Below are 22,756 nucleotides of genomic sequence, written 5' to 3'. Positions count from 1 at the left end.
AAATTCTTTTTAGACTCACTTAGAATATCAATTGTTCATAATTTCCAGTTCTTCCCAGAGAAAGATTAGTCTGTATAAATTACTACATGGAAGTTGTCTCTGTTTTGACCCTTCTCAGCAATATAGTTTGAACCTGTAACTTCAAAATATTGAATGTTGGGCTCCCCTGGTGGCGCAGTGGTTGAGAGTCTGCCTGCCGATGCAGGGGACACGGGTTCGTGCCCCGGTCCGGGAGGATCCCACATGCCGCGGAGCGGCTAGGCCCATGAGCCATGGCCGCTGAGCCTGCGCGTCCAGAGCCTGCGCTCCGTGATGGGAGAGGCCACAATAGTGAGAGGCCCGCGTACCGCAAAAAAAAAAAAAAAAAAACATATATATATATATATATATATAGAATGTCTGTTTCAAGAGATTTCTTTATATATACTCTTCTACTCCCTTCTCCTGGGAATAACTTACCCAGTGGAAGAATCTGACTCCCTATTATCATATTTTCAATACTAGTTAGTTTGTTATAATAGTTATAGAGTCTTTTTTTAATCCCAAATTCTATTCTCCTAACCAGATCTCATTTTCACTCCATTAAATATACAACTGACTACATTTTCTTGATATGGTTTAATAAGGTCACTGAACAACTTCACTAATGATATCAACACATCACAGAATTGTTCAGATTTGTTAACACAATGCCCACGAAAGGACACTTAGTCTAGCAAAGGTTCAAATATATAACGTACTGTTATTCCTAAAGAAAGCATCACTACTTCCAGGGTGCTTTTTTACACTTTTTTTAAAATTTTTATTTATTTATTTTTGGCTGCTTTGGGTCTTCATTGCTGCGCGCAGGCTTTCTCTGGCTGCAGCAAACATGGGCTGCTCTTTGTTGCAGTGCGCAGGCTTCACATTGCGGTGGCTTCTCTTGTTGCAGAGCACAGGCTCTAGGCGTGTGGGCTTCAGTAATTGTGGCTCGTGGGCTCTAGAGCACAGGCTCAGTAGTTGTGGCGCATGGGCTTACCTGCTCCATGGCATGTGGGATCTTCCCAGACCAGGGCTCAAACCCGTGTCCCCTGCACTGGCAGGCGGATTCTTAACCAGTGCGCCACCCGTGGAAAAAAAAGGAAATTAGTCTGAAAGAGAACTGTCACCACCTCCTGTATTCAAAATGAGTGTGAAACAGAACATAAATAACAAACGAAAAAAAGTAAAACAAATCAGTTCTGAAGGATCAGAAGAAGACAGTAAGTTGTCACTATTGATTCAAAAAAAGATTGTAATATTGGAATTAATCTTGGAAAAGGGCATGAGCTTACTCTGGTAAAAAAACTGAAATTTACAAAGCAATGCAAATTGAATCACAGAAAGATAGCACATTTCTAAGAGGAAAAACGCAACTGCTTTTGTTTGCCAGGCTACTAAGAAAGAATCCTTCAGCGTTTGAAATGTGCCTCCTTGCATTACAAAATCTAGTAACTGTCCAGTGATAGTTTTACCAAGTGTGGCTGAAGTCACCCTGAAAATGAAATTCATGTCTCTATATGGATACTTATATGTATATTACTAATAAAACAGTTAATATTTTTAAAGTGTTCTACAGTTTCCAAATCATTGTGATATTCTATTTAATCCTCAGGAAACTCTATAAAGGCAGGTATTATTTTAAAAGCATTAGTCTCGGTTGGATGAAACAGGATCAGCTGGGAGACTGCTCAAGGCTGCACATTATTTAGTGGCTATGAGTAAGACTAGAACCTTGGTGCCCCCTGACTCTCAAGCCAGTATTCTTTCCTCTGCATATTTCAAAATATCACGAACTCTATCTTTATACAGACCAATAAGGCTCAATATTTATAAGCATGACCACAAAGTCCAACAGGCATTATTTGATCCCTCATTCACCCACGTGTTGTGTGAAATCACCACGCCTTAGTTTTCGTCCCTAAAAAAATGAATAAAATAAAACCAACCACCTTATACAGAGCTGTTCCAATGTTTCAATGAGATGACACGACATGGCATGCACTAAATCACCAGCGAACAGTCAACATTCTTATGAAGAATGCTTTCAATAGATTAAACAGGTCTAATTAGCAATTTTACCTAATTGATCTGGTTATTTTAGGGAAAGGATGTTTCAGGCCCTTTTGTCATCATTTCCTACTTGTATTGTTGCGATGTCAAGAGTCAACACAAGGGACAGTACAAAACAGAAGAAAGGCGTGCCAGCCTACAACTGTATTTGGCTATAGATATCTAGACATTATTATCAAAGGTCATTAATAGAGTCAGCATCTAAGACAAGGATATGAAGTGTAACCACTCCTGCGTCTGGTTATTAATCAGAGTTTTAATTATTTATAGGAATGTTTAATGAATGCTGTCTCTATTCCACAGAGGCTATGCATGCACCAGTGGTGGAAAAAAAATAAAAGACATCCATTTCTAAAGAATGATGTCTAGGACTCTTTCAACTGTTCAATTATTTCAATTATTTTCCATTGCCTTAAAAAAATTAAACACGTGAAGAGGTATATAATAGTCTCAATGACCTTAACCATCTTTATCCCAAGCAAATCAAAACTACTAGAATAGGAAGGAATGGGCTGAATTATTGAACCAGATTTTTAGTAGAAACAGTCTAAGAGGTGATCTCCAGAAAAAACTTCATCGTCTGCCTCTTAATTCAAAATAAATGCCTAATTCTTTTTTATCAATATGGATATATTTTTGAACTTTAGCAGGTATACAATGTGGGTTTTTTGGCTAACAATTATTCAACTAGTGGAGGGAAGCCAAGGTAAATCCAGAGAGCAAACGTTCTTAATCTGAAGCAAAGAAAGGGCACAAACTCTGGGGAAAATTCAGTTACATACACACATACAGAAGTGTGTATATATTTACATGGGAGCACAAACACAGACGCTTAATACAGGTATCTAAAGCTAACTACCAAAGATTTGCACTTAATTTCATTCTTGAGCCTGTCACCAACAAATTTAATGATGTGGGACTGGTTGCCTAAACTCACCCTGTTTCTTTAATTATAAAACGAGAATATTAATACTTACACTGCCCATCCGAAAACATTTGAAATAACTTACGTGAAAGCCCCCTTCTGCTTTGTAAAGCAGTACATTTGAATAAAGGATTGCTGGATTTTTATCTATGTGAAAAACTAATCAAAATTTTAAATATCTGCCTTAGGTGATCCGGAAGGGAGAAGTCAGCTGCTGTTGGACCTGCACACCTTGTAAAGAGAACGAGTATGTCTTTGATGAGTACACCTGCAAGGCATGCCAGCTGGGGTCCTGGCCCACGGATGACCTTACAGGTACATGTAGCACAATGTCGGCACAGGTACATCCCCCAAAATCAACTCAAAAAGGACACAGACGTGGGAGGAGGGGGGTGACGTCTCCAAGCGTTTCTCATCTTGGTGGAATTGTTTATGCAACAAAGAATTTCCTTAGGAACAGATGCCTTCCCAACACCTGGGCTCATCATGAAAATCTTTAGATCGTTCGGAGAAATCGGCCTATATTCCTGCCCTCGCCCCCAAACTGGATCAGAATCCTTAGGTTTTTCTACTGGGCATTTTTAGTCCATCTTCAGGATATTCCCAGAAGTTCCTAAGCAGGGTCCCAGTTAACTGCGATTTGAGGTGTAGAGAGCCGGAAGAGACTAAAATATGCTATGACATATCCAAGAACAAAAAGGTAGCACAGAATTAGGTAGAATTTGGTCTAAAACTCTTTGTTTCTCTTATTGCTTTTCCTTAATCTAAACCAGAAACTTCCAACTAATGAGTTTTCAAATAATGTCAACACAGGGTAAGGCTCATCTCTGCTTGGTTTGGGGGGAGTTTGGGGAGGGGGGTTACTTTTTGTTTTTGTTTGTGTGATGTTTTGGTTTAGGAGTTTTTTCCTCCAAAAATGTGAAGGAATTACTGTCATTGTGTTCTCAATATGGTATTTCATAGCTATTTCTAATCTTTACATTATGAAAACAGGATACCTTCCATCTTTCCTTCCAATTCCTTCAATAAACATTTAGCAAATGCATATTAGATGCCTATTTGCCTACCACCGATATAAAGATGTAAAAATGAAGATATGCCCTCTATCTTCAAGAAGTTAATGAGGGAGGTAAACAGTAAAAATGTGATTACAATAAATGACACAGGTTTGTGGACATGGAGTATGAGGAGGGGACCTGTGAAACTAAGTTTTCCAGGGAAATAAGAGAAAAAGACATTCCAGGCAGAGGGCCCACCACGTGGTATGTCAGGTCACCTAGTGGTTTTACAGTTGAGGTGGATTAAGCACAAACTCCTAGAGGTTAGAGAATTATAACATCGTCAGTGTTAGAATCGACCCCTCATAGGAGGTAGTTGTATTAGCTTATTCCAAAAACCTGGTTCTAAAAATCCTGTGATTCTGGGCCTTTTGAGGCCAGCTCACATTAAGACTTGTTTTCAGTGATTGGTATTTATGCAGAAGATATTCCTTTTCTTAAAAAAAAAATTTTAAAATTCTGATTTAATAAAACACCCAAGTACCTTGTGATAGCATTTGTGTCCTGTTTTCACCGTCAGATGATAAGCTTTCTGATACTCATACATCCTGCTATCCCCAGAGCCAAGTCAGTGCTGAACACAAAGTCTTTAATAAATTTAGTTTACAGATAAACTAAAGCACACACACGCACACACGCACGCACACACACATACAGTAAAAATTTAAGACAGAAAAAAATATGATTGGTTCTCTTGTGAGGGAAATGAAGAGCAGTTTTGGTGATCTTTTCCTTTATACTATTTGTTTAGTTTTTTCTAATTTCTGATTTCAATATGGATTATCATTAAACTGAAAAACTATTTCACAGATTCAACTATCCACGTGGCTAAGCACCTTGAACGTGAACATGCAGATGTAATTTTTTGTCCTATGTTTTGTAAAACTATCACAATGAACATGGTCTGCTTTTTCATTCATTCAACAGAAAAGTATTTTATTATTACTATTTGCACTATAATAATAGGTGCTGGAGAAATTGGGGTTAAAAATAGACATGGTTCTTATATCACTTATCATCTTGTTGGGAGAGAGACATTTCTCTCTCTCTCTCTCTCTCTCTCTCTCTCTCTCACACACACACACACACACACACACACACACACTCAGACACATACAGACAGGCATGGACAAATTGTGTTAAGTAGTATGAAGTAAAAGAACAAGAATAAAAAAAAAAAATATTAGGGGAGACATAATTTAAATTTGTGGTCATAAAAGATCTCTGAAGAAGTGAAGATTAGCTGAGACCTAGATGATAAATACAGAAATAGCTATCAAAACATGATGAGAAGGGCATTTCTTACTGAGGCAAAAGCACATGTGAAAGTCTGTTTATGGATAAGCCAATGGAAAAACAATGTCAGAAGAGATCAGAAAGGTAGCAGGGGCTAGATCATATACTGTATAGCCTTGTAGAACAGGTTCAGGATTTGAGTGTTTAATACCAAGTACAATGATAAAACTTTGCAGGGACTGTAGTAGAAGAAGAATACATGATTGGATGTATAATTTTAAAACATTACTCTGGTTGCTGTGAGGGAGAATAATTTGGATAGGGATGGAAAGTGGAACCAGGGAGATAGGCAGGATGGTTACTGCAGGTTGCCATTGCAGGCACCAAGAGCTCTTGGTATCTTGGGCTAAACAGTGCATTGGAAGATTTCAGATATACTTTGGAGTAGAACCAACAGGATATACAGATGAATTGGTTGCAACAGATATTAAGTAAGGCTACCAAATTTTCTGCCTTGAGGAAAATTTGCACTCTTTGATAAGGATCAATAGTTTGGTTTTAGACAAGAGCAGCTTGAGATGTCTGAGATTTTCAAGTATGAATCAATTAATTTAACAAATTAAGGCCTTAGTTTGTGCCAGAAATGTAATAGAAACTGGAAATGTAAAATTTAGTCTGAGTTTCCAAGAAACTTATAATCTAGTGGGAGAAAAGCATATAAATAAGTAACCATGCAGTAGACCAAGTGCTGTAGGTGAGAAATGAGGAAAGTATTACAGAAAAATGGAGACGGGCACACCTAACCCTGGAGAAATTAGATAAGGTTTAGTCTTGAGGCATAATCTTTAAGCTCATTTTAAAAAAAAGGTAAGAAGATCCTACTGGGAAAAGTGTGCAGCGCTGAGGCTACGAATGGCACCATCATCCTCCTAATTTCTCCAAACAGAAAGAAGTGAGTCATCCGAACTCTTCTCTCTTCTTGGCAACCCGTATCCAGTCACTTAGCAAGTCTGCCTATTTGCATTGCTAAATATCCTTCTCCCTCCTTCCTCTCCATCTATTGGTACAACTCTTCCCTTGACTAAGTTATCATCTCACATTTGACTATTGCAGTAATTTCCCAGTTTGTCTCCCTACTCCCAAATTTATGCCACATGCCTCCAAGTTTGTTTTTCATCTTGCTACAAAAGACAGATGTGTCCCTTTCATTTCACTGCTCAACACTGACCAGTGTTTTCATATCTCTATGGGATATGTCCAAGGTTTTCAACATGGCATACAAAATTCCCTCTCTCCCTCACCCTCCTATGATCTTTCTAATTTCAATCACCATCACTTTATAAAGCTCATCTGACACTCGAGTATCAAGGGCTGCATATAATTCTCATCCACACACAATGCTATTCGACTCCTCTATGTCCGTACAGGTGTTACCTTCCTTGCCTAGAATGCACTTACTCCACTTTTTTCACCTTCACCTTACTCCACTCCTGCTCACCTTCCTTCCTAAGCCCAGATGTCACCTTCTCTATGATACCTTCTTTGTGGTAATTAGACTAGTAAGTCCTCTATTCTGTATTTCTTAAGCAAATTCTGCTTCCCTCGTTACATCATTTTCAAACTGGATTTTAATGGCCTATATCCTTGTCTGCATTCCCTACTGAATCCTTAGTTTCTCAAGGACATAACCATATCTCAATCACCTTTGCCTTCCTAGCATCTAACACAATGCCTGACACAGAGTAGGCACTCAGCAAATGAGTGTCGATCTGCAGTAAATGATGGGGAGTGTTACAAATGAAGATGGAAGTAAGTATTAGGGCCATGCTCTGAAGACAGCCTTGAACTAAGGAGTCTGGACTTTATCCCATAGACAAGTGTGAGGCCAGTGAAGATTTTCAAACAGAAGAATGAAATGATTTTCCTCTGGCTACATGCATACATGTGAGTGTGTGTGTATATGTGGGAGGGGAAAGAAAGTGGGAGGGGAGAAGGGAGAATAAGTACCAAACCTGAAAAGGTCTCCACATTGATAGTATGTGAGATTTAACCTTTCATTAAGATCTCCAGCACTTTTCCAAAGAGCCTATAGCTGTTTGCTGCCCATCTCATTGACTCTGATTCAAAGTAACTTGGCACTTGGCACTGCTAGCTAAGCCAGAAGACTGCTCTGATGGCTTCAGCTATTCCAAAGCCTGCCACAGAGATGCTTGGGGCTGGCTTCAGAGGATACTGTAAGTCTTTCTTCTACCCAACTGGCTTACAGTTACCCCACTTCAGCCTATAACGTGACAGCTCGGGTCGCTTTGGGTCAGTGCCCCCATTGTGATAATGGCAACTAACACATACATGTTTCCTGTGTGCCAGGAACTCGTTGAAGCATCTTACAAATGTTAATTCATTTAATCCCAGCACAGCTCTATAAGATTGTTAGCACAGTTAGAAATCTTAGAATTGAATAATTGTTTAGAAAAACAACTAGGAGTGGCAATCAACTGACATTAATATCTATATTATATTTAGCCATTTACTCTTATATATTCATAGAAAGATGTCTGAAATGAACATTACCTTAAGAAAAAATGTTTATGAGTGGTGAGATTGCGAGTTACTTTTTTGCACACACACATACACACACACATATGTGCGTATAATATTGAGTTATATTACGAGTATGTATTTTCATCAATATATCCATTAAAATAAATTTTAAGCTGGCCATATTTTTAATAGCCATCATAAATTGGCAGGAACCAGGAATTAAGAAGAGAAAGAAAGAAAACCAGGCATGAAAACCAGGAAGAAAATAAAGAAAGATTTTAAATGGAGGATGAGGGCAGAACTTAACAATATTCCTAATTCAAATTATTTTCATTAAGTACAACAAGTTGTTATTCTTTCCCTAACAATCTTCAGGTATCCAGTGAATAGGATAAACAGGACCCCTGCCCTCAAAGTGATTATCATCCTAAATATTGACAAGTAATAATAAGATGCTGAGCGTTAACAGAGAAGACCAGAATGGTGTAGGAGCCTGTATCAGTGGAAGCTACTTAGATGAGGTTTAAAGTTGCCTCTTCAAGGAACTGTGTACATGCAAGAATTAAAGTAAAGTTGGAAGTAGGCCAGATTCAAATGAAAGAGAAGAGTGTTTTGGACACAGAATACAGAAACTGAGGAGGAACTGGGAGCACGGGGGCATGGGGGAGGGACTGAGACAGGCAAGCCAAGCAAAGGCCAACTCTTGCAGGCCTTCATAAGCCACGGTAACTATTTTAAAGTTTATTCTAAGGGAAATTAAAAGACATTATTTATTCATTCAGCTATCCATCTAGTCATTCACTCAACAAATATATAACTAGCACTTCCTCTGTTCCCGACAATGTTCTAAGTGCTGAAAATATTTCTCTGACCAAAACATAAAATTCTCTGCCCTTATGATGTTTACATTCTCGAGAACAGTTTTAAACAGGGCAATTATTATCTCCAGGAATATCCAACAATTGAAATAAGAAAGGAAATGCAATCATGATGGACTGCTTTATAAATATTATGCACACAGTCAAAATGCAAAGTGTAAATATTGTTTAAAAACATGAGTAGAAAGGATACTGATTTCAGAATGATGGTTTCAGCTGGAGAGAGATGGGAGGGAGTCGGGTAGGATTTACAAGAGAGGTTTCAATTATATCTGTAAGCTGTGTGTATATGCAATTTGAAACAAATATGACAAAATATCACATTTGTTAAATCTGGATTTTTACGTTTGTTCTGCACTTCCCTGCATATTTAAAATTTTTATAATTTAAAATACCTCATATGATTTGAGCTATTTAAATACTGAATACTAGAAGATAAAATTTTTAAATAAAGACTAAATTGGGGACTTTAAAAGAAGGAAGAGAGAAAACCACAGTAAGGAAATTTTGCAAGTCACAGTGTGAATCTGTTGGTGGTTTGGACTGTGATGATGTAGTGGGAATAAAGGGCAATGAAGAGATCAGAAATTTAAATTAACAGGAGGAGGTCACTGTTTCGCTGAGAGAAGAAGATAACTGCAATGGGGTCTGGTTTGAAAGAGGAAGGAGGAAAAAATAGTGGAAGGCGACAATTTGGCTAGGCACTCAGAGCATTCCCTACAAGCTTCTGCCAAGCAGATCTTGCTGCCCACCAGATGCGTGCAGAAACTGTCCTAGAAAGAATCTTTAATTTGTTTTCTCTCAAAGAATTTGGGATGGCTTATAAGTAGCAGATCTTTAGCTGCCCAGTCCAAAGCTACAGCCATGGAAACCCTTTCAGGTGGGTTTGCCAACTCTGGCAACCTTCCAACAAACCCAAGTAAAAGGAAAAAGCAAAAACAACACGGCTTTCAAAAAGTAACTCAGTGGGAAGCTTTATGACAGAAAGTTAGAATGATTTCCTGCTTCTCACACGCAAAGAAATGTATCTTATTTATTTTAAGTGCAAAGCTGTAAACTGGAAGGAGGGCAGTGCCTATCAACCTTTTAACGTCAATAGGAACATTCTCTAGGAAGTTCCTTTCGTTCCCTAAGTTACCTAATTGCTTTGGAGGTTGGAACCTTTGTATCTTCACTTCAGGGGCAAAAATAGAACAGAGTCAAACAAAAGGGAGTTGGTGGGAAGCTGGGAGGGAGTGGAGGATGAGCTCCAAGGAGGCAGAACCACTGACAAGTTTTACAACTCCAGCATTTGAGTTACTCTCTTCCTATAAATACTTCCTTCATTTGTGTTCCTCAGTTTGTCCTGCTTTTCTTGGGACTTTTTTTTTACCTTTTAATAAATAAGTAAATAAAAACGTGGGGAGAAGTGCTTTTCATCACCCATATTTTTTTAACATCTTTATTGGAGTATAATTGTTTACAATGGTGTGTTAGTTTCTGCTGTATAACAAAGTGAATCAGCTATACATATACATATATCCCCCATACCCTCCCTCTTGCATCTCCATCCCACCCACCCTACCCCACCCCTCTAGGTGGTCACAAAGCACCGAGCTGATCTCCCTGTGCTGTGTCGTCACCAGTATTTTTAACTATCTTATGCATTATCCTTTTGAATCCTATGAGGTAGACTTTATTATTTTACAGCTGAATTAATTAAGACCCAGGAGGATTCTATAAGTTGCTCAAGGTCACAAAACTAGTGGAAAATCAAGCCCAGGCACTGTGATTCCCCCATTTGCTGCTACACCACATGCCTTTCTTCATAATCACTTTTTGGAGCCCCACATTTCCAGGAAATTACAGAAAGAGAAAAAATTCAGCTTTCAAGCTGGTCACATGTTAATTATCTCCAGGTTGCTATGATATTTTTCATTTCAAATGTGTGTAAAAAGTGCTGCCCATTTGATTACTACAATTCAATTTGGATGAGGAAAGGGTAAAAGAACTCTTTCCGTTTATTATGTGTTTCTGATTCTTTAGGGAAAATCTGTTATGAATTTAGATGAGAAATATGTGGTTTTTATTATTATAATTTTAATAAATAGTTCCTGTTAATATTTTGAAAGGAACAGGTTTTCATAATGGCAACCTCTAATTTCTTGGCTTATCTAGGTTACATAATAATCTTAATAGGAACACATGCTCTACAAGCTGGTTATCCTATCATTCATTCAGCAGAAGTCATTTTTTTTTTTTTTTTTATTGTATAAGCATTAGTGCTTTTTGTTTTTTTTTTTTTGTTTTTTTTTTTAACATCTTTATTGGAGTATAATTGCTTTACAATGGTATGTTAGTTTCAGCTTCACAACAAAATGAATCAGTTATATATATACATATGTTCCCATATCTCTTCCCGCTTGCGTCTCCCTCCCTCCCACCCTCCCTATCCCACCCCTCCAGGCGGTCACAAAGCACCGAGCTGATCTCCCTGTGCTATGCGGCTGCTTCCCACTAGCTATCTACCTTACGTTTGGAAGTCATTTTTTAATCAAGTTTCTACACTGTTTTCAACACTGTGCTAGGTTCTGTTGATAAAGATACAAATGGAAGGTGTCTGACCTTCCATTTCCAGGCCATCAAATGTCCCCAGTAGAAGAAGACTGACTTACATAATTGCATTAAGAGTATAACATATGATACATACGATAACTGAATTGTGCATTGGTGGCATGCAAGATAGAAGTACTCATTAGCAAATAGCTCCAACTTGGTTCAAACAAAGCACTGGGCACCGGACACATAGTGATCATGGGGCCACAATTCCTACCCTCGAGTATCCCAGAGGCTGGCAGACACACACACAAATAAAGAGCAATTTCAATAAATTAAGTATGCCAGGCATATAGGAGAAACTGATTTAATGTTTGTCCAATAAATAATAAGAGAGAGAGGAGGAATAAGGGAAAGAATGAATGAATGAACAGACCAAGAAAGGAACGAAGGTGGAAGAAAATAAAGTGCTAGCCTGAGAGTAAAAACTAATTACACTGAGGAGAGAAAATTAACCAGGTCTTGGAAGTTCAGTGGTACCTTCTGGGAGGAGATGGAAATAATGCATGTGAAAATGAGAAGTTAACCAGGTAAAAGGGAGAAGAATTTTCAAGGAGAAAGAAAAACCCTAACGAATATATCTAAGGAATGTGTATTCAAAAATATTTTTTCCAACATAACCAAGCTGTTTTGAGGCAAGTGAATCACTATTTCACATTCACTTTTCCTGTCAAAGCCTATTTATGGAAACCATCCTTTTCTAAAGACCAAGCATCATAACGGTGACCAGCTGCTGTAAAAGGAAGTGACTACTTTGCTTAACAACAGAATCCCCCCCAGGTCCCTAAGCACTTTCTAGATTTTCCTTACATTCGTTACATAGACTCGCCAATACTATCTAAGGAAGGTGAAATTTATAACAAACGTTGTATTAAAAAATACACCTGAAATTTTTGGCTGCGTGTGAGACATGTCCGGAACAATTCTTTATAATCTTCCAGCAACATAGAGGTTTAAATCTCAAAAGGGTTGGAATTAGACACATCCATGTTGAAATCCACACTCCACCAATGACTCACTGTGTGACTTGAAGCAAAAATAAATTTCCTTCTCTGAGCTCCTCTTACATAAAAATGGAGGTAACAGTAGTAACTAGTTCACAGAAGTATTGGAGAGATTAAATAGCACACAAATAGTTTGGTACCTGTTAACAGTTCAGTTATATTAACGATTATCACTCTACTGTTAATTAAGTTTAAAAGACATAGTGATGAGAAATGAATATAGAGATTGATTGATTTAAAGATAAATGAGAAAATTTGGAGAAAGTTCCAACCTCTACTGAAAGTCTTCCCCATTTGAAAGTAAGATCCTCTAAGTCAATGATTGTCTAGCCCAGTAAATGGCACAGAACAGGCAATGAATTTGCATTTGTTGAACTAGCTTACTATTATAAATATCTCTTTTAATGTCACTTACTTTACCTTCTTAGCTTTCTGATTCCAAATGAATGGGTTACACAAGGTTAACGTGATTTGGAAACTCCAGAAAGATAGTCATGAGCCACAACAATACTAAAAGGCATCTGGCATGTTTCTTTTTTTTTTCTTGTTGTTTCCCATTTATTTCTTTTAGGTTCTAGAGTGCTGATAAATTCAACTACAGTGCCCACTCTTTACTGTTTTTCTTTAGATTAATATATTTTGCTATTTTGTTATCAATGCATGCATGACAAGAAGTACATTAATCACTGCTTGTACATGAACAACTGGACGCATAAACTAACCACATTTGTTATTTTCTGTTAATGTTGGTTGTTTCCAGTTTGCCGAAGTACATTAAGAATATATTATGTGAACACTAAGGTAAACACAGTTTAATACAGTCACCTGTTTTTGTCTTCCATTCTAAACTGAAATCTATTACTAAGACCGATGTTTTATTCCTCTTATGCTTGAAATTGAATTCTTTTTCTTTTCCTGCCATCTTTTTTTTAATCACTCTCCCGATCAAAAGTTTTTCTGGTTTCAGTGGATAATAATGGCATCATTATCCACTTTTCCTGTTTTCCTCAATGACAAGAAAAAAAATTAACCTTCTCGGATGAATCTAGCATCTATTGCCTTTAGTGTTTTTACATTTATATCTAACTCTGTGTTTGAAATAAAAGTAAGAATAGAGTTTTGGAGTGTCCCAGGGCTCAGTCTTCATCCTCTTTTCTATCTACATTTGTTTCACCGGTGATCCTACCCAGTCTCTTGTTCTCAGTTATACACTGAAGATTTCTGAATTTAAATATGTAGCCCAGACTTCTCATCCGATCTCCAGACTTGAACATTCAACTGCCTACTTGACATATTTATTTTAATGTGCGATAGATATATCAAATTCTACATTTCCACAACTGAAATCCAGGTCTTTACCTTCTTGATCCCCAAGGCTGCTCTATCCTTAGCATTCTGTATTTCACCTGATGGCAAATCCATTCTTTCAGTAGATCAGGCCAACAACTTTGGAATCATCTTTTGCGTTTTCTCATATCCTTTGGTCAATTGGTCAGGAAATTCCACTGACTCTTCCTTCAAATACAGAAGTCTACCACTTCCCATTACCTCCACTGTAAGATCCTGGTCCTGGTAATAACTGTTAATCATCTTTACTAGTGAAATAACCTCCTAATTTATCTTCCTGATTCTCCCCCTGCCTCTACCTACAGCCACTTCTCAATAGCCCGGGCAGAGATACTTTAAAAAGTAAGCCAGATCATGTTATTCCATTGTCTAAGAACCTACAATAGTTTGCTCTCATTCAAAGTCAAATTTATGTTCTATATGACCTAGACCTTTGTTATGTATCTGGACTGTTTTCCTCTTTATTACATCTCCCTCTATCCCCCAACACATTGGTCCTTTTGTTCTTCTGTTAAGATATCTGGAAGCTTGTTCTCCTAGGGTCATTGCCCAGCTGTTCTCTCTGCCTGGAATGCTCCACCCCAGATACACATACTGCTGTTATCCTTGCCTCCTTCAAGTCCTTGCTCAAATGTCTACCTTGACCAACGTGTTTAGTACTACAAACTGTCCCCCTTTCCCCTCTCTTCTACCCCTTACTTTCCCCACTTCATAGATAACCTTTTATTCCATTATATTGTTAATGTATTAACTTATTTTTGCTGATCATATATTGTCAGTCTCCCCAGTTGGAACACAAGCTAAAGGGTAGGGGGTTTCTGCTTGTTTTGGACACTTGGGAATAACAAGCTCCTAGAACACAGTAGACACTCAATAAATATCTGAGTCACAAAATCAGAAAGGACATTTGGATGGAAGACCAGCCACAGGAGGAAAATGCTTTTTACTATGCAGATTATTTGAAAAAAAAAAAAAAAAAAAAAAAATGACTGACTAAAACCAGAGGAAAGGGAGCCTGAAAAGAGTCTAGGAAACCAGGAAATTAATTGTAAAACACTCATTATAGCTCAAATCATGTGTGTAAAATTCCCTTGATCCTCTCTTGGTTTTAAAGTGATGACTTTAATGTTTTATTCTAGTAAAGTACAAAAATAGTTTTAAGCATTTTATTTTCTCAGTCCTGAGAAATTGCTTCACTGCTCTTTTTCAGGTAATCGGTCTTTAATTTCTCATATGCAATTTCTTCTACAAGGGTTTCTCCAGATTAAAACCCTCATTATAGGGAAGGGAGTTCTGTATTTCCATTTATGTATAGAAAAATGGATGGAGAGACAACTAAAACATGCAAAGGACAGACAGTTCAAATATAAAGAGATCCTTGGTAATCCAGTCATCCACGGGCAGAAAGCAAGCTGAAGAAGCTACCTGGTTGTAAAATGTGCCCTCTCTCATAAAAATGGAAAAAGACTCAGATGGAAGGATCCCCATCCAATGAAAATATCTCTGAATACTCATTGTTACTAAATAAATTCCAAAAAAGTAAAAACAAATGGAGACACAAATAAATAGAGGAAGCGTCTCGTATTCACCAGAAATATTTGTGTGCAAGCTGAAAATGAAACGCATGTCTCCTGATTCAACTGTTCTCTCCTCCATTAACATAATCATTCATTCATTCAACCTGTTTAAGTGCGTGTTGTGTACTGGCTACTGGCTTGGCACAGCAGAGCAAAAGGCAAACAGTCTCCTGCTCTCAATTTGCTCTCTGTCTACTACATGAAACAGACAAGCAAGTTCACTATGAGCATAAGAGTTGTGCTATTATGTGCAAAAAAATATTGTGCAAGCGCTGTGATAGACACCGGCACAGGGAACTGCTTGACCACATGGGAGGAACCTGTCACTCCAGGAATCAGAAAAGCCATCCTCAAAGAAGAGCTGGAAAATGAAAGAGGAATGAGTTAGATAGTGAGGGGAGAGGGGAAAGGTAAAAATGGAGCAAAGTATTCCAGTCAGCACATTTTATTATTTAAATTCATATGCTGTGTTTTTCCTCTCTCATTCATCCGCAGTATGACTGGAAGTCATATTTTTCCAAAGCTGGTCCCTACAAGTGTGCATCTGTGATAATCCGTCCCCTCAGCACTCTGCAGAACTATTAAATCATTCTTTATGCCTAATTCTGAAATTAATCTTTGCATACAATTTCAAATTCCCCTATAAAATGTAACAAATAAAAAAATATAAAAGCTAAATAAAAACTATAGCCCTGAGTTGTCAGCTCTCTGAGGGAATTTTATTAAGGGAATCTAAAACAAAAAATATGCAATAAACCTTGAAGGGCGTGAAATAGGCTGGGTCCGATGATAAATGGGTGGCTGTGAGTCCTCTATGTGGCAATGTTAGGAATGTCCTACAATCAATCCTTGTTCTCGTGTGCTGTGGGTACTTGGTGCTCATTCCACACTAGAAAACTTTAGGGACACAAAAGTAAAAATTTACCAATCAGTGTCTGGCTAGCAACCCTCAGGACATATAAGCCAGGATGAGAACCTCGCTGAAGAATTTGAACCAACGAGATTTCTCAGGAGGGAGAATGGATCTACGTCAAATATCAAATACTTATGCCACCACTAGCCCCTCCTTGCACATGGCAGACATTGCCAACTATTCACGATTCTGCTTCCTACTAAGTAACCTCAGGGCCCCTTTGAAAGGAACACTGATCAGTTTGTCTCTCCTGATGTAACATAAGTCAGTCAGTTAATCAATCCATCAAAATGTTCACAGGGTTTTAATCTCAGCCCCAACGCATCAGATTAAACCTCATATCCTTCCTCTGTAAAACAGAGTTAATAATACCTACCTCACTTGTTTATTGTGAAGATTACCTAAAATATCTAGGATAACACCTGACATTTAGTAGGCATTCGATACATGTTAGTTTCTGCCCTTTTTTTTAATGCTGGCATAAACAGGAATAAAGTGGCTTCCCATTGAGGCAGCTTCCATAAAACCTACCAAACATTTTGGATAGAGGCTAAATTTTCATTTGAGGGAGGAATCATGGTTATGTTTTATTTCATGCTAAGGTAATGGTAAAATCAATCAACTCTAGAAAATGCCTTTTTGGGAATGCCTTTTTTTTTTGAGAGAGAGAACAACTCCAAATTATCTTTTATTTATACAAAAAGGGCATCTTTAGCAAAAGACACACTGAGAAAAGAGTCGCCATGGTCTAGGAGACAGAGCAGGGAGGCGACAGGCCTTCTGAGGCCCTGCTGGGGAGAAAGGGTCCAGGAAAAGTGGTGAGAAGTCTTGGGTAAGTGCTGAGTGGTGGGGGCCACAGAAAGGAGAGGGCTCCAGTTGGATCAACACTGTTGGCAGGTCATGGGTGGGATTCACAGTGACCTCACTGCTAACTCTTCTGGGGGTTTCCAGTTAGTGCTGCCGACTGGAGTGAGAGCCGCCCACTGGTTCCTAGAGGGCACCCACCAAAGGACACCAAAGGACAAAGGCTTCCCTGGTGGTGCATTGGTTAAGAATCCACCTGCCAATGCAAGGGACACGGGTTCAAGGCCTGGTCCGGGAAGATCCCACATGCTGCGGAGCAACTGAGCCCGCATGCCACAACTACTGAAGCCTTTTTGGGAACAGTGTATCTGAACTTTATACTAAACGACACTTGTTAAAGAATGACTTAGGTTACTGCCTCCCTCTTTCTTCTATTCATAATTCCCAGATCCAATGAATTACTCAAAATTAGATTAATCACAAACACTGATCACTGCCAAGTTAGTACCAGGAATATTTCTAATGTGAGACATGTCACACCCCTAGGCAGAAGGAAGCCTTTGAGGTGCTTCCTTAGTTTTATCCTCTCTGATTCAGAACCCTGACTCTAAAATTCAGGTGTAATGCACTGAATTTAGATTTCTATCTATAACAGTACATAACAGTTCTGCAACTTGGACTTCCTAAAGGCCACAAAAAGGTTTGCTGAGAATGATTTGATCCATACACCAGAATGAGAATTTGATTATACTTTGATTATATAGTAGATATATTAATTTGTAAATTGCTGTGCTAACCATATGAGTGAGGCACCGTGCTCAGTACCATGGTCCCATTCGTGAGCAAAAGACGCAAAGTCTCTGACATCAGGGTGCTTTTAGTGAAGTAGGGAGGACAGACTTAAACAATATGACGTCTCTCTCAACCTCTCTCTCTCTCTCTCTCTCTCTCTCTCTCTCTCTAACACGTGCACATATACACACACAAAATAGATTAAAATTATAGTAAGTGCTACAAAGAAAAATAAGGTACCTAAATATAACACGCACACACACACATCACTTCCAGTTCTTCTGAAATATGGAAGTAATGAAAAACTTTAGCTTAGGCTAAGTGAAGAGAAAATATGAAATGAGCAGGGCTATGAACAAGGCAGAAAGAATTCTGAGTCTGCATCACTCTGCTGTCTCAAACCAACACCCTAGAGATCCAGCTCCAGACAGGTAAAGAAGGGAGGAAAGGCAGACAAATGGTCTATCGATGGAGCAGACTGCCAGCAGGCGTGATGTTGTTAGTCCCCAGTCAACACCCTGTACTCTGGGCAGATCTATTGTTCACGTATGAGAGGAGAGTTCCACAACAGCCCTGAATGAGTTTCGTATACCTGAAATGGCCTGACCGGCAGCGGACAACACGTACATCTGATGCTCAAAGATTCTCAGCAGCAACTTCCTTTCCTCCAAAATCATACAGGAAATAAGGAGCTTGTTAAGGAGTTCCTGCCTAGTCAACTTACAGAACATCAGGCACCTGTCCCAGGATCTTTGACTCCTCTTTCCTTCTGCCTGAACAGACACCTGGAAGAGGGTTTGAGAATGCAACAGTCTAGGAACTATTAACTACAGGAATATTACTCCTGCAAGACTAATACCCAAACAGTAAGCATGAGTACCAGTTATTGCTAAGCAGTCATATCATTTTTAGGTGTCCAGGAAATCAGTGAGCCGTCCATCTCCCGTTAGATGTATGGGAAGCACAGTAGTGGAATCATAGGATAATGTGGATAATACAGTTTTGGCAGCTCTCCTTCCCTTTAAAAAAAATTGTTGTATTTTCTGCTGGAGAGGGTGTGGAGAAAAGGAAACCCTCCTACACTGTTGGTGAGAATGTAAACTGGTGCAGCCACTATGGAGAACAATATGGAGGTTCCTTAAAAAACTAAACATAGAGCTACCATATGATGCAGCAGTCCCACTCCTGGGCGTACATCCAGAGAAAACTCTAATTCAAAAAGGTACATACACCCCAGTGTGCACAGCAGCACTATTTACAATAGCCAAGACATGGAAGTAACCTAGATGTCCATCGACAGATGAATAGATAAAAGAAGCTGTGATATATATATACACACATATGTGTGTGTGTGTGTGATGGAATATTACTCAGCCATTAAAATGAATAAAATAATGCCATTTGCAGCAACACTGATGGACCTAGAGATTATCATACTAAGTGAAGTAAGTCAAACAGAGAAAAACATATATCATAGGACATCACTTATATGGAATCTAAGAAATGATACAAATGAACTTATTTACAAAACAGAAAGACTCGCAGACCAACTTATAGCTACCAAAGCAGGAAGGAGGTGGGGGAGGGATAAATTAGGAGTTTGGGATTAGCAGATACAAACTACTATGTATGAAATAGATAAACAAGAAAGTCCTACATATAGCACAGGCAACTATATTCAATACCTTGTAATAAACTATAATGGAAAAGAAAAAAATCTGTTGTTTTCAATATATGTCACCTCAAGCTATGAAAGGATGAATTATACTGGAGAATCACAGAATACGGATCAAGCATGAAAGGGGAGGAAAGTGAGACGTGGATAGCCACCTAATAGATGTCATCAGAAAACAGGTCGTGATTTTATAATTTATGCCTCACATGCATTTCTAGAAAGGAATGTAATAATATCGTGCATCTTCTAAGAAACTCTAATATGCTTGTTAGGAGGGAACTTCACCAATATGATCAAGATCCTTTCATCTAAAATATAAAAAGCATACGCTAAACTGATTATAGTAAAACTATAAAATATATAGTCTACAGATTCTTAGTTAACTTCTACAAACCCTTCCAGTGATAACTTACCAGTACACTGAGTACTTCCAATACTGAGTACTTACCATTACACTAAGAATGAAACTGGGATAAAAAAGAAAACCATTCATGCAGAAGAGGCCCTAATTCACAGAAGAAAATAAGGAAGAGATTTAGGAAGAATAACAGTGTATTCAGATGTTTGTAAGCCAATGCAAAGTAGGCGTAGCAATTAATGAGAATCTAAACTTACATCATAATAAGGTTAGCAGTATCTCAATATTCTGAGATTTGATACAACTTCTTCATGATACCACCCCCTGTTCAGAGGAAACAGAACTAAAAGTAGTAAAGGGGGGAAATATAAGAGAGTGATATGCCACAAGGAGAGATATCTGGAAAACTGAAGCTCAAAGCTTTGTGAAAGCTCTTTGGGTAAGGATTTTTAAAAAGAAAGAAAGAAAGAAAGAAAAACTGAAGTGACATTGTTAGAGGAGGATACGGTGCACCATCCACTTAACCACTTTCCTTTGGCTTCTGACACCCTTCCTTCCTTCTAGATGATCTAGCTTATATCTTCCCTGACATATCCTCTTCCTCTGCCCTTCCTTAAGTTCGGTGTCATACCAGACTTCCAGACTCTGCTCTCATCTATATATATCCATGAATTTCCTTATTGATTACATTTACTTCCATGTCTCTTATTTCCACCTATACACAGATGATTCCTAAAGCTGTAACTTCTACCCTGATAGCTCTTCTAAGCTTCTGCTCCCATCTGCTCTGCTCGTCATAAACATTTCAAACACAACATGTCCAAACTGGAACTAGATATCATTCCTATAAAATGTGACGCTTTTCTTCCAACAGCCTGCATCTTGGTTAACAGCACTGCCATCAGCTTGGTTAGAAGCCTCTCTCCTGACTCTGCTGTCTGTCTACTTCATCATTTCTTTCAGTCCTAGTTCTGAAATGTCTTTACCAGCTGAATGTTCTCAGAACAGTGGCTTTTAATTATTGCCCTAACATCCCTTGCCTGTCCTATTGTGATAGCCTTCTAACCATTTCATTCACCTCCCGTCTCTACCTGCCATCCAGACCTCCTGTCTTTCCAGTCTATCTTCCCCCACTATTAACCCTGGCCTTGAGACAACATAGCTCATGGAAAGCCTTAGGTAGGGTTAGGGTGATTGCATCTAGTAATTATCATGTAAGACATTCGCACACTGGATGAGAAGTCAGCCCGATAATCTCTAAGGTTGGGCTGCCAACCAAGGACCAGTTGTATAGTCACTGAGCTTGCTGATTCAAAACAAAATTCTTTTGTCCCACCCCAAATGTACTGATTCGAAATCTCCTGAGTTTAGACTCCTGAATTGTATTTTTGTAGACTCTCCAAGTGATTGTGATGCACATCCATTCTTGGGAACTCTAAGATCTTATCCAATTTATAACATTCAATGATTATAACACTATCATCAGAATCCAATATCTTCTATTCCAAGAGAATAGTTTCGAAAGTATTTTGCGCAATGGCAGCATCATTAAAGCCTTTGCAGTGGTTCACGTTAAATGAAAAAAACATTCATTTGAATATATAAATTCTGACAACTTTGAGAAAATAACCACAACACATTAGAGGCATCCCTTATACACATTTCTTCCAACACATATATCTAATGGAGATTTCTTAAGTTTCACACATGATGTTAACAGGTTGCACATGAAGAGTTCAAGAATATATTTGACATAAAAACGGTGATGAATGTTACCACAGAGAAAACATTCAGTAATTAGGGTGCTAATGACGTTTAGCTAAAAGCAGTTACGATTTAGCAGAACAACAGGGGGAAAAAAAGGAGTAAAGTGAAAGCCCTTAAATATTTACATATTTTTTCAGGTGATTCTCTTTAGCTGTTGAAAGGATTCCTGCTTCATGGACCACATAACATCTTTCCTATATCAGTAAATTACTATGGACATGTAGTAGCTCATGACCTAGCAGGGGAAACAGACCCCTATAGAATTAACTACAGTAGATAATGAATTTCACTGTCATATCAGTGTTATAAATAAGCTGTTATGGAAGAATAAAGATAGGAATGATGAGTCTCTATTTTCGTGTTGTAAAATAGTCTCTATGAAGAACAAATTTGTAAATATGAACCTAAACCCTACGGTATCCTGAAGTCTCAGAAGTTGATATCCTACATAATAAGTCGCACACGTGAACACAAGTACCTAAAAATACAGATACAGGTATATTCATTAGCAATGAGATATGCATTTATTTATATCCTATACACCATATAAAATAACTGTCATATTTAGTCTGGGCTATCCACATACACATTTTTTAAAGTTAAAAGCACAGGTTTTTAAACTAAGCATACATTTTCCCACAGAAACTAGTTTGTAAAGTGTGCTGAGGACCCTAGGCTAACTCACACATCCTATTAAACCCGTATTGCATCTTACTATAAACTGATAGTTTGAAACCTAAGATCTTGAAGCAAAAGACTGGCAAGGCAGAAATAAGAGAGAGAAGAAAGAATGTTTTCGTTTCTTTCTACAACAGAGCTGCCTCGGACATGTTTTGAAAGAACCCCACGCTTCTTTGTCATTGTCAGGGAGGAAGAAATTTCCCTCTACCCTTCTAGGTGCTTCTGGCTGACATCAAGAGAATGAAATTGACATGAGACATTAAGAAGAGAAATCAAAGAGTTTTACAACCTGTAGACATGGGAGAGACTCAGGAAAAATGAGTAACTCACCAAAATGGCCAAAGCCCTCATCTTAAGTACTGTCCTCAACTAAAGACAATAGAGACATTGAGGGTGGGGACAGTCAGCTAGGGGAGGAAAAGCACAGTAAGGGTAAAGGTTTTTATGCAGATTCAAGTCTTTGCCTTCTCCACTGATAAGAATTTCTAGAGATTTGGACATCCTCCTCTACTGT

The 22,756-nt window shown here is 38.3% G+C and overlaps 1 protein-coding gene across 2 annotated transcripts in view; it reads left to right on the top strand.

Annotated features, from left to right (window-relative positions):
* The window catches only part of GRM5 (glutamate metabotropic receptor 5), a 559,718-nt gene that overhangs the window by 473,404 nt on the left and 63,558 nt on the right, over positions 1-22,756 (top strand). For both annotated transcript variants that reach the window (XM_027083628.1, XM_027083629.1), the window contains exon 7: positions 3,205-3,331. In XM_027083628.1, the coding sequence (XP_026939429.1) occupies positions 3,205-3,331 (127 nt within the window). The remainder of the gene's footprint in view (positions 1-3,204; positions 3,332-22,756) is intronic.

Source organism: Aethalodelphis obliquidens, unplaced genomic scaffold (genome assembly GCF_003676395.1).
Source record: "Aethalodelphis obliquidens isolate GAN/ISIS:26980383/991018 unplaced genomic scaffold, ASM367639v1 scaffold50, whole genome shotgun sequence".
NCBI classification, from domain to species: domain Eukaryota; kingdom Metazoa; phylum Chordata; class Mammalia; order Artiodactyla; family Delphinidae; genus Aethalodelphis; species Aethalodelphis obliquidens.
This window is presented reverse-complemented; position numbering and strand designations above follow the sequence as displayed.